The sequence below is a fragment of the Coccinella septempunctata genome, chromosome 4 (assembly GCF_907165205.1).
Source record: "Coccinella septempunctata chromosome 4, icCocSept1.1, whole genome shotgun sequence".
Lineage (NCBI taxonomy): Eukaryota > Metazoa > Arthropoda > Insecta > Coleoptera > Coccinellidae > Coccinella > Coccinella septempunctata.
In genome coordinates this window covers 24803133-24816808 of record NC_058192.1, presented here as the reverse complement: position 1 = coordinate 24816808, position 13676 = coordinate 24803133, and the positions used below count along the sequence as shown (strand labels likewise).

General features: G+C 33.6%; 1 protein-coding gene across 3 annotated transcripts in view; it reads left to right on the top strand.

The window, feature by feature from the left end:
• The window catches only part of LOC123312350 (leucine-rich repeat and calponin homology domain-containing protein), an 88490-nt gene extending 81041 nt beyond the window's left edge, over positions 1 to 7449 (top strand). For 2 of the 3 annotated variants that reach the window (XM_044896728.1, XM_044896727.1), the window contains one exon: positions 4350 to 5888. In XM_044896728.1, the coding sequence (XP_044752663.1) occupies positions 4350 to 4577 (228 nt within the window). In that variant the 3' untranslated portion in view covers positions 4578 to 5888. Of the gene's footprint in view, positions 1 to 4349; positions 5889 to 6432 lie in introns of those variants that run through there. The other variant, XM_044896729.1, reaches the window with a different exon arrangement.
• Positions 7450 to 13676: the final 6227 nt, after the last annotated feature.

The following is a 13676-nucleotide window of genomic DNA, read 5'->3' as shown; positions in this document are numbered from 1 at the left end:
TGGGAGAATTAGGAGGACGAAATCTGTGACAAAAATCAAACTAATCTGAAATCTCCACAGCTGTAGATGTCGAAGAAATAAATTCTTCTAGTTCACCCTTGCTTTTCCGCAGGGTTTTGGCCTGAAGGACCTCCAATAGATGTGGAATTGTGGACCCTTTTAACGTGAGCAGAAAGGCAGTTGAATTTGATCAAAAATGTATTATTCGTTTTCGACACTCATTATATCGATGGTTTTCCTGACCACATTTTCAACATTTGACGTTAGAAAGAGCCTCAGACACCTGCAGCTCTCCCAACTGGTTTGAAGCACTCAAACAGAGAGCGTCCTTTACTCTTCCACAAAGAGTTGTTAACTGCGAAAACAAGTTCGTTCCAGTTGGAAAAAAGATTCTGGTTGTTATGATACGTCCGAGCTTTGTTTTCAAACAAATCCCCAAAAGATTCGAATAGATCTGTACAATCCCTCGAAACTTTAAGGGAATGGAATCAATGGTTCTTTTCCTGAGAACTTCTTTACACCCCACTTGTATACAGGGATACATTTAGAATGAGTTTCCGCATTAAGAGAAGATAGAGCATACCTGTGGATCTCACAGAAGTAGAGGTAGAGGGAGTGAAAGGTTCAGGAGCAGAAACCTTTTTCGCTATAACGGATTTTAACATAAGAACCTCTTTAAATAGCCTTCATCTCATCATCTCTTTAAAGAGACTCATCTTTTTCAACTGATGGATTCTACGAGTTAAATGGGTTAAACAAAATATTCACTTATAACCTACTTGTGGAGAACTCGAGCTGAATTTAGAGCAAACTTCTTTGAAATTACTAAAATTTTCTTGGATTCCTTCACATTCTCTTTGAAAGAAAAAGGATTGGATGAGATAATGAAACTGCGATCTGAAGACTCTTGGGATAACAAACCTCTCAAAATTTCACGTTCGTCATCCATTGTTGACGGAACTCTAATCACAATCTCATAAGAGAGTTCAGCACCAACTGTAATGAGATATGACCCAAAAGTCTCCGAGGTGGCGATTCAAAAAAAAAATGAATTTTTGAACCCGAAACTGGGATCGGCCAGAAGTTCAAAGTTCTCTCCACCAACGAAAAATGAGATCAGGTTATAGGAATCAAAGCGCTAGTCTCCCCCACGTTGGGCGACAAAATGTGTAGCAACTGACTACACCTATCTATATAAAGATAACTGAGCTTAGTCGGTTGAATGGGTGTGGGTAAATCACACGTTTATTTACACAAGTATTTTCTTCATCACAATTGGAATACACATATATTTATTTACTATTTACTAACTGAAAATATCAACGATATAAGTGAAATGCCACACGTGAAAATATCGGCACTTCCGTCTCGAAGTATGTAATATTATTAAGCAAAATGTTGAGACACAAAATTCTATCTCCGAGAAATATTTCGTACAATTCGTATATTCGTTTAACTTGATCATCGGATATCAGGAACGGAAAAAGGAGTTCTTCGCTTTAACGCATATGAACTCACACATATGACAACACATTGACACGCGACAACATTATACTTATACATTCACTTTGATAAAAGCACTCGGTTGGCCACAGAATAATATTCTTAAGTTTTTGTAAGTAAGGTTGGCACTCATGAAATGCCATAACTACGTTGCCACAACTAATATTAATTAATATTATAAAAATGTCGAAAGTGATTGAAAAAGAGAGAAGAGGAAATGCTATTTAGAATTGAGGACCGCTCATTCCGATAGTAACCCTGATATTATTAAATCTGTACACTGCTCCTTCAACAGTAAAATGTATTTGCATCCTATTCAACCGGTGTTAGAAACTGAATTCATTATGATAATCCCAAAAGCCTAAAAAGCCAGTTCAGTCAACCATAAACACTATTGACGGTTTGATGAGAAGGATATGATCTTTTGTTTGCTGCTCAGAGTAGAGCCACGTACATACTAAAAGTTGGAGAGCCGACGATGCTACATCGGGATTTACCCGAGCGTCGTGGATTTTGAAGATTAGATGGTATAAAGAAATGTAGGTTCTAAGATGTATGCACTTTCAGCGGTGGGAAAAGCGTCTGCAGGGTCTCAAAGATGTAAAAAAAAATCGTCAGGTGTACATACTCGAGCGTGTCAGATTAAGATACTGTACATGCTCTACGTGTCTCTGATAATGAATTCATGCTTATCTGACAGTTTGCGCGGTTGGACTGGCCATACGGAAAAATTGAAAAAAACAAAAAAAATTTCCAGATTTTTGGAGGATATGTTAATTGGATCCAAAGGAAGCTACTTTTCAAAGGACTGACAATTTGGACGTGACGCAAGGTCACAGCGGTCCTTTGAAAATGTAAAAAAAAACGTTACTTGTACATACTCGAGCGTATCAGATTTTTATACAGATGGTTAATCTGGGTGTTGTAGACCTGTTGACCCATTAATCTGACACTAATCAGGGGGGTTTTCTTAATCTGACACTTTGAAGATGATAAAAATCCCTTTTTTTCGAATATTTACCTCCCTGTACCTCTAATCGTTTTTGTATTCATTATGACATTTGTAGATAATAAAATTCTACACAACTTTTGTCTGAAGCAATTTCAAATACTCTTAACCGTTCTCGAGTTAGAGAGCGATAAGGGCGAGAAGCTTAGCCACACATGCGAAAGGGCAAGATCAATGTAGAATCCCAGTCTAATCTACAATTGTCAAAATGACTAGTTATTTCTATTATGACAATTTTGAAATTTTCGAAAATTTTTGTGTTGTCTGTGACTGAACCTTAGAATGTACTATTTTCCAACGAGTGAATTTTCGCTTCACCATGTATCGCTAAACACCTCGCATCTCAAAAACGTTTGAACGTAGGAAAAATTGCCTGGAACTAAATTTGTAGAAAATGTTATGCTCCACAACTTTTATAATGAATGCGAAAAAGATTTGAAGCCCAGGGAAGGAGATAATTCAAAAAAACTGATTTTTGTTACCTTTATGGCCAATTTTTATTGTTTCGGCTTGCTAAAACTGTCAGATTATATTTTTTCCGTTATTCTTGAATCATTAGCTTCAAATTAAGAAAGAAGGCCAACGCGCTCGAGAATGTACACGTGACGTTTTTTTTTGCAACTTTGACGCCCTCCCACACATTTTTCACTGTCAGATTGAGAGAATATATACTTCTCAACATGTAATTAACCACATATATCTTAATCTGACACCCTCGAGTATGTACAATGATCGTTTTTTTTTACTATTCTGACAGGCTGTCCTAGACAAATCCCCCTATATACAGGTCTACTTTTTGGTAGAGGTACTCTACAGGGTCCAAGGTATGTCCCCTTATATAAATCTGACACGCTCGAGTTAATCCCGAATTTCCCTCTTCGGCTCCCCAACTATAATTTTAAGATAAATAATTTGAATGAACGAGAAATAAATCACTGTATAGTTGAAGAATAGGATGAACATTTATGCAAAAAACTATTCGTCACAAACAATTAATGAAGATTGTGGGACAAAAGGACTTTTTCTTCTCGTTCATGATGAACCACGCACATTTATCAACGCTCCAATTCAGTCTCTTTAGACTAATGAGAATAAAATCGTTAATTCGTGCTTTTAGATTATTTAATCTTTGTATTGATATAATTTAGTAAGAAATAAACACTGGTTTATTTCTTACCACAATAATGAATACAAATAAATTCTACGATTAAGAATGGTTAATTTATGTGGAAAAGATCTTATTCAATATTAATTATAATCAGTTATGGAGATCATTTCAGAAATCATGAAGAGGCGTGTAATATTTTTAATACTTTCTGGAAATGATCCCTTATCACGATCATGGATTACTAAATTTTACAACGTTTTCATGCTACTGGGATGGTCAACATTCTGATGAAAACTGGAAGGCCGGTAACTTATTCCCCAACACCGAACTACTGGAAGTAAAAGTGTATTGATATGCCCGCGCATAGAAGTTGCTATCTTAAACTAGATTCAGTTTTTCGAGTGGCTAGGAACTGTTTGAGGGATTAGTTACCGTCCTGCTAAACAAGACCCAAGTCTGTGTTGGTAGATGTAAAAACAAATGCAAATTAATACCATGCTAACCTTGTTATCCCAAGGAAAATGTAAATTTTGAAATATGCCATATGAGTATATACAATAATTGCATACAGATTCTATCTATGAAATGGTCCATACCATTGCAATGTAATGATACATCGATAGATTCCAATTCTCTTTGCATTCATTTTAAATTTGTCACGAATTTGTAAATATGATTGTAGCCATACGTTTGGAAAATAGTGAGTGAGACTGTGGGTGTTGATTGCAGGGGCGGCTATGCAGCACCCTAGATGTAACCGAGGCTTTAGAGGGAAGAGGCCTACCCTGTCTTTATGATACCATTGTGGCCCTGTGTGAACAGGAGCAGACTTATGCGGAAAGAAAACAACCAGCTCAGCAGAACAGAACCCTGCAGGACACCACAGTCTCACTCCTACTGCTGGCAGTTTTCTTTGGGACTTTGGTATTTCTGATGATATTTCCACCACCACCATAATTTCATAACAATTTTTTTTGCAGTCACTGATAGAAGTTATTCAAAAAGGTTTTTTTTTAATTGACTATTCTCTATCTTCATCTTTATTTGTCAGTCAAATATGCTAAACATATTTGTTCAAAATTATTGTTTATGAAATTTTCCACATAATTTCATCATAAAAATAAGACTAAAAGGATTTTGTTTCGAAACTGGGGCCTTGAGAATAGTATGAAAGTCTTCAATACTAAAAAAGTGTCTTTTGAGAATAATACTTTATATTTTGTAATGAAAACACATTTCATCTAACTTTTTGTGAAATTTGTACCACTGATTTATACAAAAGAAATATCTTGATATTCATATCTCTTATATTCTAGATAAATATGAAATCAGAAATCAAAAATTTTTTGTGTGAATATTTGATATTCAATAGTTATTCGAATTGTAGAATTGATTATTCTGTGTAATGGAGTTAGTGATATAGCATACACATTCCATATTTATATAGGTATGTAGTATTCATGAATTTTCCAGGAATTATTTTATTGCGCTTTTCATCTGATTTTGATGACATATTGTGATTATTTGTGCTTCGAAGGTGCCTCTTGTGAAAATTTAGGAATTGGTTAAAGCCAAACGTAGATCGTTTGTGAATGTAGGTTAATGAAAAACGGATTTATTAGCATATTATTTATTGATAATTTATATCGAATCGAAATTTTTGTTGGATATTCTTTTTAACTGGAACCAGTTCAAATTTGTTGAATAGAAGGATTGGTTTGGAACATCCATAAATTCATTTATTGTTAAGATATATAATAATGAGTAAACAACTTAGATTTCAAATAAGGTGTGGAAAGACAATGGTGCCTTCTTCCAATCGCTTCACCTTCTCTTTTTGAGTCAGAAAGTATTATCAGTATTAATGTAACGAGAACAAATATGACGTTTTGAGTTGAGGCTGATGAAATTGACTACTTATCGAGTTTCATTTCTATATTTCTTGAGAATTATAAAATATTAGTATCGTTACTGAACAGCACAGTGATACCAAAGTTTGAAATATACTTTTTTGCTTTGAAATGAATCTTACTGCTTCGCAATTTATCCTTGAAATGATACTTAAGTTAGATAGTTTTAGTCCTATGAGGCAGCTAATTCTTCGTAGTATTATTTAAGATGCATTTATTATTCAAAATTTATCCCATAAATTCCATTGATCCAACAGGGTATTTTCTTGTAATAACAATACAATCAGAATAGTGTTCATTTAAGATACTTCAGAAATATTTTTAAATTAACCGTTTCAAGTTAGAATCTCATTGCATTTGCATTTGAATCTCTGTATTTATGATCTACAGGAATATTAACATAGCATTGAAAAATATCTAGTCATTTTTTCCTCCAGTATTAAACACAAATAAAGACTGTTTTCTTTTCCATGAATAGTAATCTCATAGAATTTCTGTTCCTTTTTCTACAGATCAATTTTTGCAGTAACTATAATAATATATTTTTTCTTATTTAATTTTATTGTTTTCTTCTACTTGGTAGAAGTGTAGAATGGTGCTTTTATTTAGAAGAAATAATTGTTTGGTTGATATTTTTAGTTATGTTTCAGAGTTTTTTTATTGTATACTTTTTATAACTGAAATAAATATTCAAATATGGTATTGCATTTTTCTTCCGTCGTATCATTTTGATTGCAATTAATTATCTATAAAATTCGGATAAAAAGTCCCTACTATCTGTAGAAAAATCGACTTATGTGTAATTCGTAATTCCACCCTTTTCACGCTACTGACAATTTTTTTTCTAAATGGTGTCTTATTTTCTTCAGATCTCGCGAATAAACATTTTTCTTTATTTCCAGAATCTTCTCTGTTGTGCAGCTGATGTTTTAGAAGGAAAAGGGTTGGTACAGATAGCAATAACTGTGACAGAATTGGTTAGATTTCATGGTCCAAAATCTCCTGTTCATTCTGTGTCCACAATCATTTAAATAGGAATGCACATCGAATAATAAGTCTGGAATTTTATTAGTTTTAGATAATTTTACTCTGATAATATTTTGTAAATAATTGAGCATATTTCAGTTTTCCAGGAAATAATACTAGATTTTTATGTTCATCAAGACTATATAATCCAGTAGTTCAATTTGACAAAAATGCCTATTTCCAAAAATCACGTTTTAAACATTTCCAGATCTTAGATTATTTCCTTGATCAAATATGTGTTACTGGATATTAGTGAAACCTGTGTGAAACAAACATTACTGTAACTCGAGGAATAAAATTAAATCGCGAAATTTATATGCGAGTATTGCAATGGATAAGATAGGATACGATAAGTCTGGGCTACTGGGTTATGTCTATTTGAATTGTTTCAGTTGAATCAATTTTGAAATATTTCACAGAATCTTGTGTGCCAAAGCAAGTAAACTTTCAGGTTCTTCTCAGTTCTCCTTAGAAAAAAATTTAGTTTTTATTGTTGAACATGACAAATGTTGTGGTACATCAAATATTTATTCTACATGAAAGTAGGAGGATTTTAATTCAATTTTAAATTTATTTTTGTTCATTCACACAAACAAGATCGAAAGTATTGTACATAATTTTGCGTTTCATTAGTTAATTTATTTTAGGTTTCATCATTGCGAAAAGACAGTTTCAATTTCATTTTTTCAACAAATGTACAAATGAATTGATTCAGAATATAGTTGCAAAGAAATTTTTTTCTGCACTTTTTTATTGGAATCAGTTTGATTGTACATTTGTAATTTGTGATAATTCCCATAAACAATTACGTTTTCTATTTGTCGTAATTAAATGTAATTTTATGTAATGTTTATGTATCTAGTCATCCGAAATAAACTTTTATTATTTCCGTACATTTTTTGTGCTTTGAAACCCGGACAACAAGACCTAGGTTTTTGGCCCTGTGAAACATAAGTTCTCATAAATTTTTTCACCACTTTTTTTCGTTACTGGTGAGACTTAAAACATCTAAATAAGATAGTATCATTGAGTATTAAACCCTTCAATACTTGATATACTATGATAGTATGAATATATTTTGTCACCCATGTGTGACAACGTCAATGAGACGAATACTACCATGACGAAGATCTGCGTCGTTCTCTATATGACTTCTGTTGCACAGATAAATATCCTTAGATCTTGTCATCTTTAAGAGTATGGAATGGAATCCATCATTTGAGCATTAAGAGGGGTTTATACCACGAGAATTTTTCGCCATCCGTATATGCCTTAAGGGGAGAAAGACTAGCAAAATATGGGGTGTTGCCAGAACACTCAGATCAGTAGAAGTAACAAATATATTACGATAGTTTCAGCTTTCGTCGAAAAGATGGCAGCACTTCACGAACATATTTTTATTTTCGAATTGTAGCTTTGATTTGAGTATTCAATACTCAAAGATTGTAGCGAATGGCGAGAAGTTTCGATAAATTTTTTATCTGGAAATTCAATGAAAAAATCGTTTCACCTCTGAAAGTTAATAACATGCTCCATAGAGAACAATTTTGTGAGGAAAAGAAATAAGAATTAGGTAATGATTTTGAGAATGTCACGACTCGCCGTTTACATAGTTGTTGGAGGATAGCGTCTGTGTATAAACAGGAGAGGGGATCGACTGTCTCCTAAAAAATATAGACCTAACAGCAGTTGCCGTTACCAATGGAGAAAATAATTTTCAATGCATTGCTTTGAACATGGATTCATAGCTAGTTGTTGGAATGTTTCAACGTTTGAACATGGGCTGTTTATGCAGGTAGATCAGTTGATCACACCTACTTTACGATTTAGCCCGTACTTTCGATCGTGTCTTCTTCATAAACTGCGAGATATTTGCATTCGCAGTGATTTGGTCGTTCGGACTGAAAAGATTCTTTATAACAGACAGTTTTCGGTCAGGATTGGCTCAACTAGATCTTCCCTGAGGGACGTTTTGCGAGTGGCGTACCTACCTCAGGGTTCCGTGTACTGAAATAGGTAGAACCTTTTTACAAAAAAAAACATAAAACGTTCAAGATTCACATCTCTTACGTATGGAAATAGTGGACATCGGTTAAAATTTTTACCAAGAATTTTTCTAACCGCCTCAGATTGTTTGGATTCTTGTAATCTGACTCAATGAAAGAAATGCTTTTGGCACTTTGGGCAAAATTAACTTTTCCTTAAAAGTGCCTTTTCACTTTCCATGCAAAATTACGATGTAGGTATAGGTTAATGTCATCATTGTTTACATTTTGGGAAGATCAAAGATTATAGAGTAGAAAGATAGGAAACGCCCTCATATCGCTAGTACTAAAAACCGACTACATTTTGGCCAGTGAAAACACATTTGACAATGAGATGGCGCTGAGAACGTATTATCAATACAGAAAAACTGTTCATTAACAGTTTTCTCTTTTATAATTGAGGGGCGCGAAATTCGAATTCTATTCCTTGTATTCAATTTCAATATTGACCTTGTTGAGACCAGAAAACAAACATCCTGAGCGACAAAACAAAAGGATGGTTTTGTTTTGTGATCAGGATGTTGATTCTTATCTGAAGATTGTTTGGTATCAATTGGTATCAGTGAAATACGCTGTTGGATGTGATAAATTTTTATTTGCAATCTATAAGAAATTTACAAAAATTTGAAATTATGGATAACGAATAGAGCTTTGACTAGGATACAAGTGTTCATGGTTATCTGCTATAGTTACGTGAGAGGTGTTTTTTCTGTGAAAACGTTTCGAATTAATAAACTGAGTTTTTACAATTTAGATCAGAAATTGATATGAACCAATATTCAATTTACCGTCATAGGATACACATTTCTGTTACTTACATATTATTTACGAAATATTCAGAACCACAATTGAAAAAAACCTTACAGATGTATACAAGACCTGTATTCAAGCCCGTTAGTATAATTTCTTCATGCTTTTTCATGATTTCTTCATGGTATGGTCTCTTTAAGACACAGTATACAAATTGATTGACGAATGAACACTCACAGAAGGTTTCATAAAACTTCGACTTTCCAAACAACAATTTGACAGTCACCCGATTCCCAAATCGAAATCCATAAAATTTTTGTATTTCTGAATATATTGAATATCTTTGAATGGACGTATAAAAGTCATAATTTCCCCTAAATGAGCCCTTCATGTAAGGGATGCTTCCTGCATACAACAATTTACGTGGATGAACAGTTCTCAATCGACTTGCAGTAAAATGTTCATTGCACATGGTGTAGTCAGTAGTGTTTGCAGGCCTCTACGCCCTTAAAATTGTATCCACTTCATAGCACTGAAAACAAAAATCAATGAATGACAGAGTCACATGTTACCAGTTTTAATACTGACATTCCCATTTTCCTTAGTAAAATTCGTTTTATTTGATCCACAGTTCTTCACCATACAATAATTTTCGAACGATATTCTGAGGTTATCGCCAAAATAGTCAGCAACTAGAACGGGCTTGAAAAATAAAAGGGATACGAGGTTGTCTATGGATACGAGAATCAAAACATTCAAAACCTGTTTGATCAAAATGGCCATATGACTCTGACATCTCGCAAAATTTCATATGTCCCTCGAATTGATATTTTACCCAGTCTTAGGGCCTTAAAAACACATTTGAAACACAGATGGCTCTCACATCACTCTAGTCGCTTCGTTTCCTATCTTTCTACTATATAATCTTTGGGGAAGATGAAGTGATTCAAGAAAAGACCTACGGTCAGACTAAGATGTCTAAAAATATGGTGTATGCACTCGTCAATTTTTGAATGGAATGGCCAAAGATTATAGAGAATACTCTATAATCTTTGGGAATGACATTAGACTAGAAAATAAGAGATTCGTTTCGTGGCGGCGCCACCATGTTCTATCCTTGTTCTATGAAAGAAAATCTAATGATACTCTCTCGCTTTATTTTGTTTTGCGATTATATCGATCACAGATTACAGTCATCTCTGTGTTCCTGATCCATTAAAGAATCAGCTGTTAACGAATATTTGTGATTTACACTTGTATTTTCGTTGTAAAAACGAATCTGCAGATATTTCAACACTATAGAAGGATTCGAAGGAGTACTTCTATTTTTCTTCAAGATAATTTTTGTTTGACAAATTGTATTCTTGAGGAAGGCAATTCAATATGATTTCAATAGAACACAGCTGATTGGCGAAATATTCAATATATTCAGTTGACTGAAACGCAATGTTCACTATACTTGTGAAGAATATTCGAAGAACAGACTCGAACAGATTAACATATTTCTGTTTCTTAATACATGCTCACAATTCACAATACGTATTTTCAATACAGTTCCTTTATTGCTTAAATATTGCTGAAGTTGCCATAAAACTGTTAGCTCTATCCATCCCGAATGTTCATCTGATTTGGCTCTGCCTCAATTTCCAACAACAAAGGGTGATAGTCCAACAACACCGAATTCTTAGCTTAGATTCTTAGTTCTTGATTGTTCATACAGAAAACTGAACGACATGTTCAATAAATGAATGTTGTACGACCTTTCTCGAAAGTAATACATTTTCATACACCAATAATCGCTTATAAATACAGCACATTCGCAAGTCGTAGGAATGCATTCAAATTATTTTCAAATATCAATTGACAACTGTCAATTCCTAAACGGCGCTACCTATACAGTGGGAAAAACGAAACTTATCTCTTATTTTCGAAGCGGGAAAAACAAAATCTAATCAGTGCATACACCATGTTTTTAGACATCTTAGGTCAGACACCGAATAACAACGTTTAAAATTCCAAAGCCTACTCGACGACAAATTTTTTTGAACGCACGTTATTATCTGAGCTCAGTGCGGGAAACTTGGACCACTGATTATGTCTCCCGACTATAGCAATGGGTTAAGTCCATAGACTTATTACCCCTTATTATATATGTCTATGGTTAAGTCTCTCGCACTCTCTTTAAGCCTATTCAACAGATGCTTTCTTGATTCATCGTTTGTAAAACAATATTAATCAATGAAAGCAATTAAACTAAATAACACCACGCAACCATTAAATTTTTCAGACAATATGTAAAAAACAATAAGTACTTTATGGCTAAGAACGTGAAGATTTCAGAATAATCCAAAAATCCGATCCGTTGTAACTCGAGATAATTTTGTGAAAAAATCGAATGCCTCATGAAAACAATCCTTTCAGCTCTTTTGGCATAAGTCGACTCATTTCAAGGAACATTTGGAATATTGGCAAGGAAGCTCTTATTTCCTGAAATCTATAATTAAACTGAAGCTTAATTTATAGTCTTAGCAGGTTTCAAGGTCTGCTGGGGCTTGTTTAAATTTTTTGGACTTTTTCAGCCCATAATTTACAAATCTTTAGCAGCCTAGTGAATAGCGCGCGTGGCGTTATTGCCAAGAGGGTAGGCGTTTAATCTTGAGTCAGACTGATTTCGTTTGAAATATTTTAAAGATGCCGAAAGCAATTAAACTTTATGTGCTTACAATTTGTGGCAATTTTTCTCAAAGATATAGGTACTACACCCTCTGAATAGGGCTTCAAATTGAATACCTAATGTAAAATTCGATTTTGTCGAAGAGAAGAAAATATCGTTTCTTTCAAGAAACCATAATAATATCAATAGGGATACATTTAACAATGCAAAGTACAAAATAAATATGCTATCCTCACAAATGTAGGTATTTCTTCCTTCTTCTCTATATTATTGGAAACGGCTACATTATACTATGAAATGAAAATATCACAGGACAATGAGTTGAATTCTTGGAAGTTTAAATAAACAACTGGTGATCTCAAACTAATATAGAATAATAGACCACATTGCGGAAGAATAGTGGCTAGGACCATTTAGCCACAGCCCTCTAAAACACAGGTGGTAGGGGCTGTGGTAGGGCTAAATCACAGCCCTCTTAACAGCCCCCACCATATTATAAGTAAAAGGTGGGAGAGCAGATTATTGTATATATTAGGCTACTTGACTTGACATCAGATTCATCAGAAGATCCAGAATTCCAGAACGGTTCAGTCTTTCAAGAAGTCTGTCGATATCGTTTAAACCTAAAACGAAATTTGAATATATCACTTACATCTCACATCAGGTTAGTAAAAATATTGTTGAAGGGGGAAGGTAGTTTATTGTGTTCTTCGAATTGAGTTCTTTCAGCATGTTCTTTATTTAACTAATAATTTCAATTCATTACATCAATACAACATATTTAATCATAAAAAATTTCAGAAATGGCTCATATCAAGAGAAGAACAGAAAGAAGGAAAGAAACGGCCAGCCGAAATGGAAAAATAGTGATACCATGCATCAAAACTACGTCGAAAAATGATTGGGATTTGATGAAACTCATATATACTTCAGTTCCTGAAACGGTTAAAATTGTCGTATGAAATTCTCACCTTGTTTATCAATGCTCGAATATGTGTAATATTTTCTATTTATAAGCTGTGATGTGTTGAAATGAAAAATAAATAATTATTTTACTTGATAAATTGATTTTTCTTTATATTTCATTCAGTTCGCAGAAATAATCAGAATAGCAATTATGCTTTGAAGAATTTATATCGTTATTCGAAATACATTTATGTATTTTAGCAGATGAACTGTGAAAAGATTGAAATTTAAATTAAAAATTTTAAGAAATAGAGGAAATTAATATCTGAAAAAGGGATAAGAGGAGAGGAGGGGGACATTCATAGTCTTGCATTGAAAAATGAAGGTAGGAAGTTTCATGCTTGATTGAATATAGTAAAAATAAACCATTAATGTGAATAATGTTTAACAAATTATTTCTGTGCAAGTGGGGCCACCATTCCAATCTTGTTGTAATAATAGCAAAAACTTGCAGCATTACAACATCTAGAAGTTGATTCAAATGGGTAATATACCTAACCCTCACCCTCATTAGTATCCGATTCATATCAATGTAAGGTAAATGTCCCGAATTCAGACAGTATAAGCCTATACTAGTGGCACTTACATTCCCCTCACAAAAATATTTAAATAGCTTCAAGAGTTGGAGCCGTTGAATTTTCTGTAAGTGTATGCCTTCAATTTTTATATACCTTTCAGAGAAGCT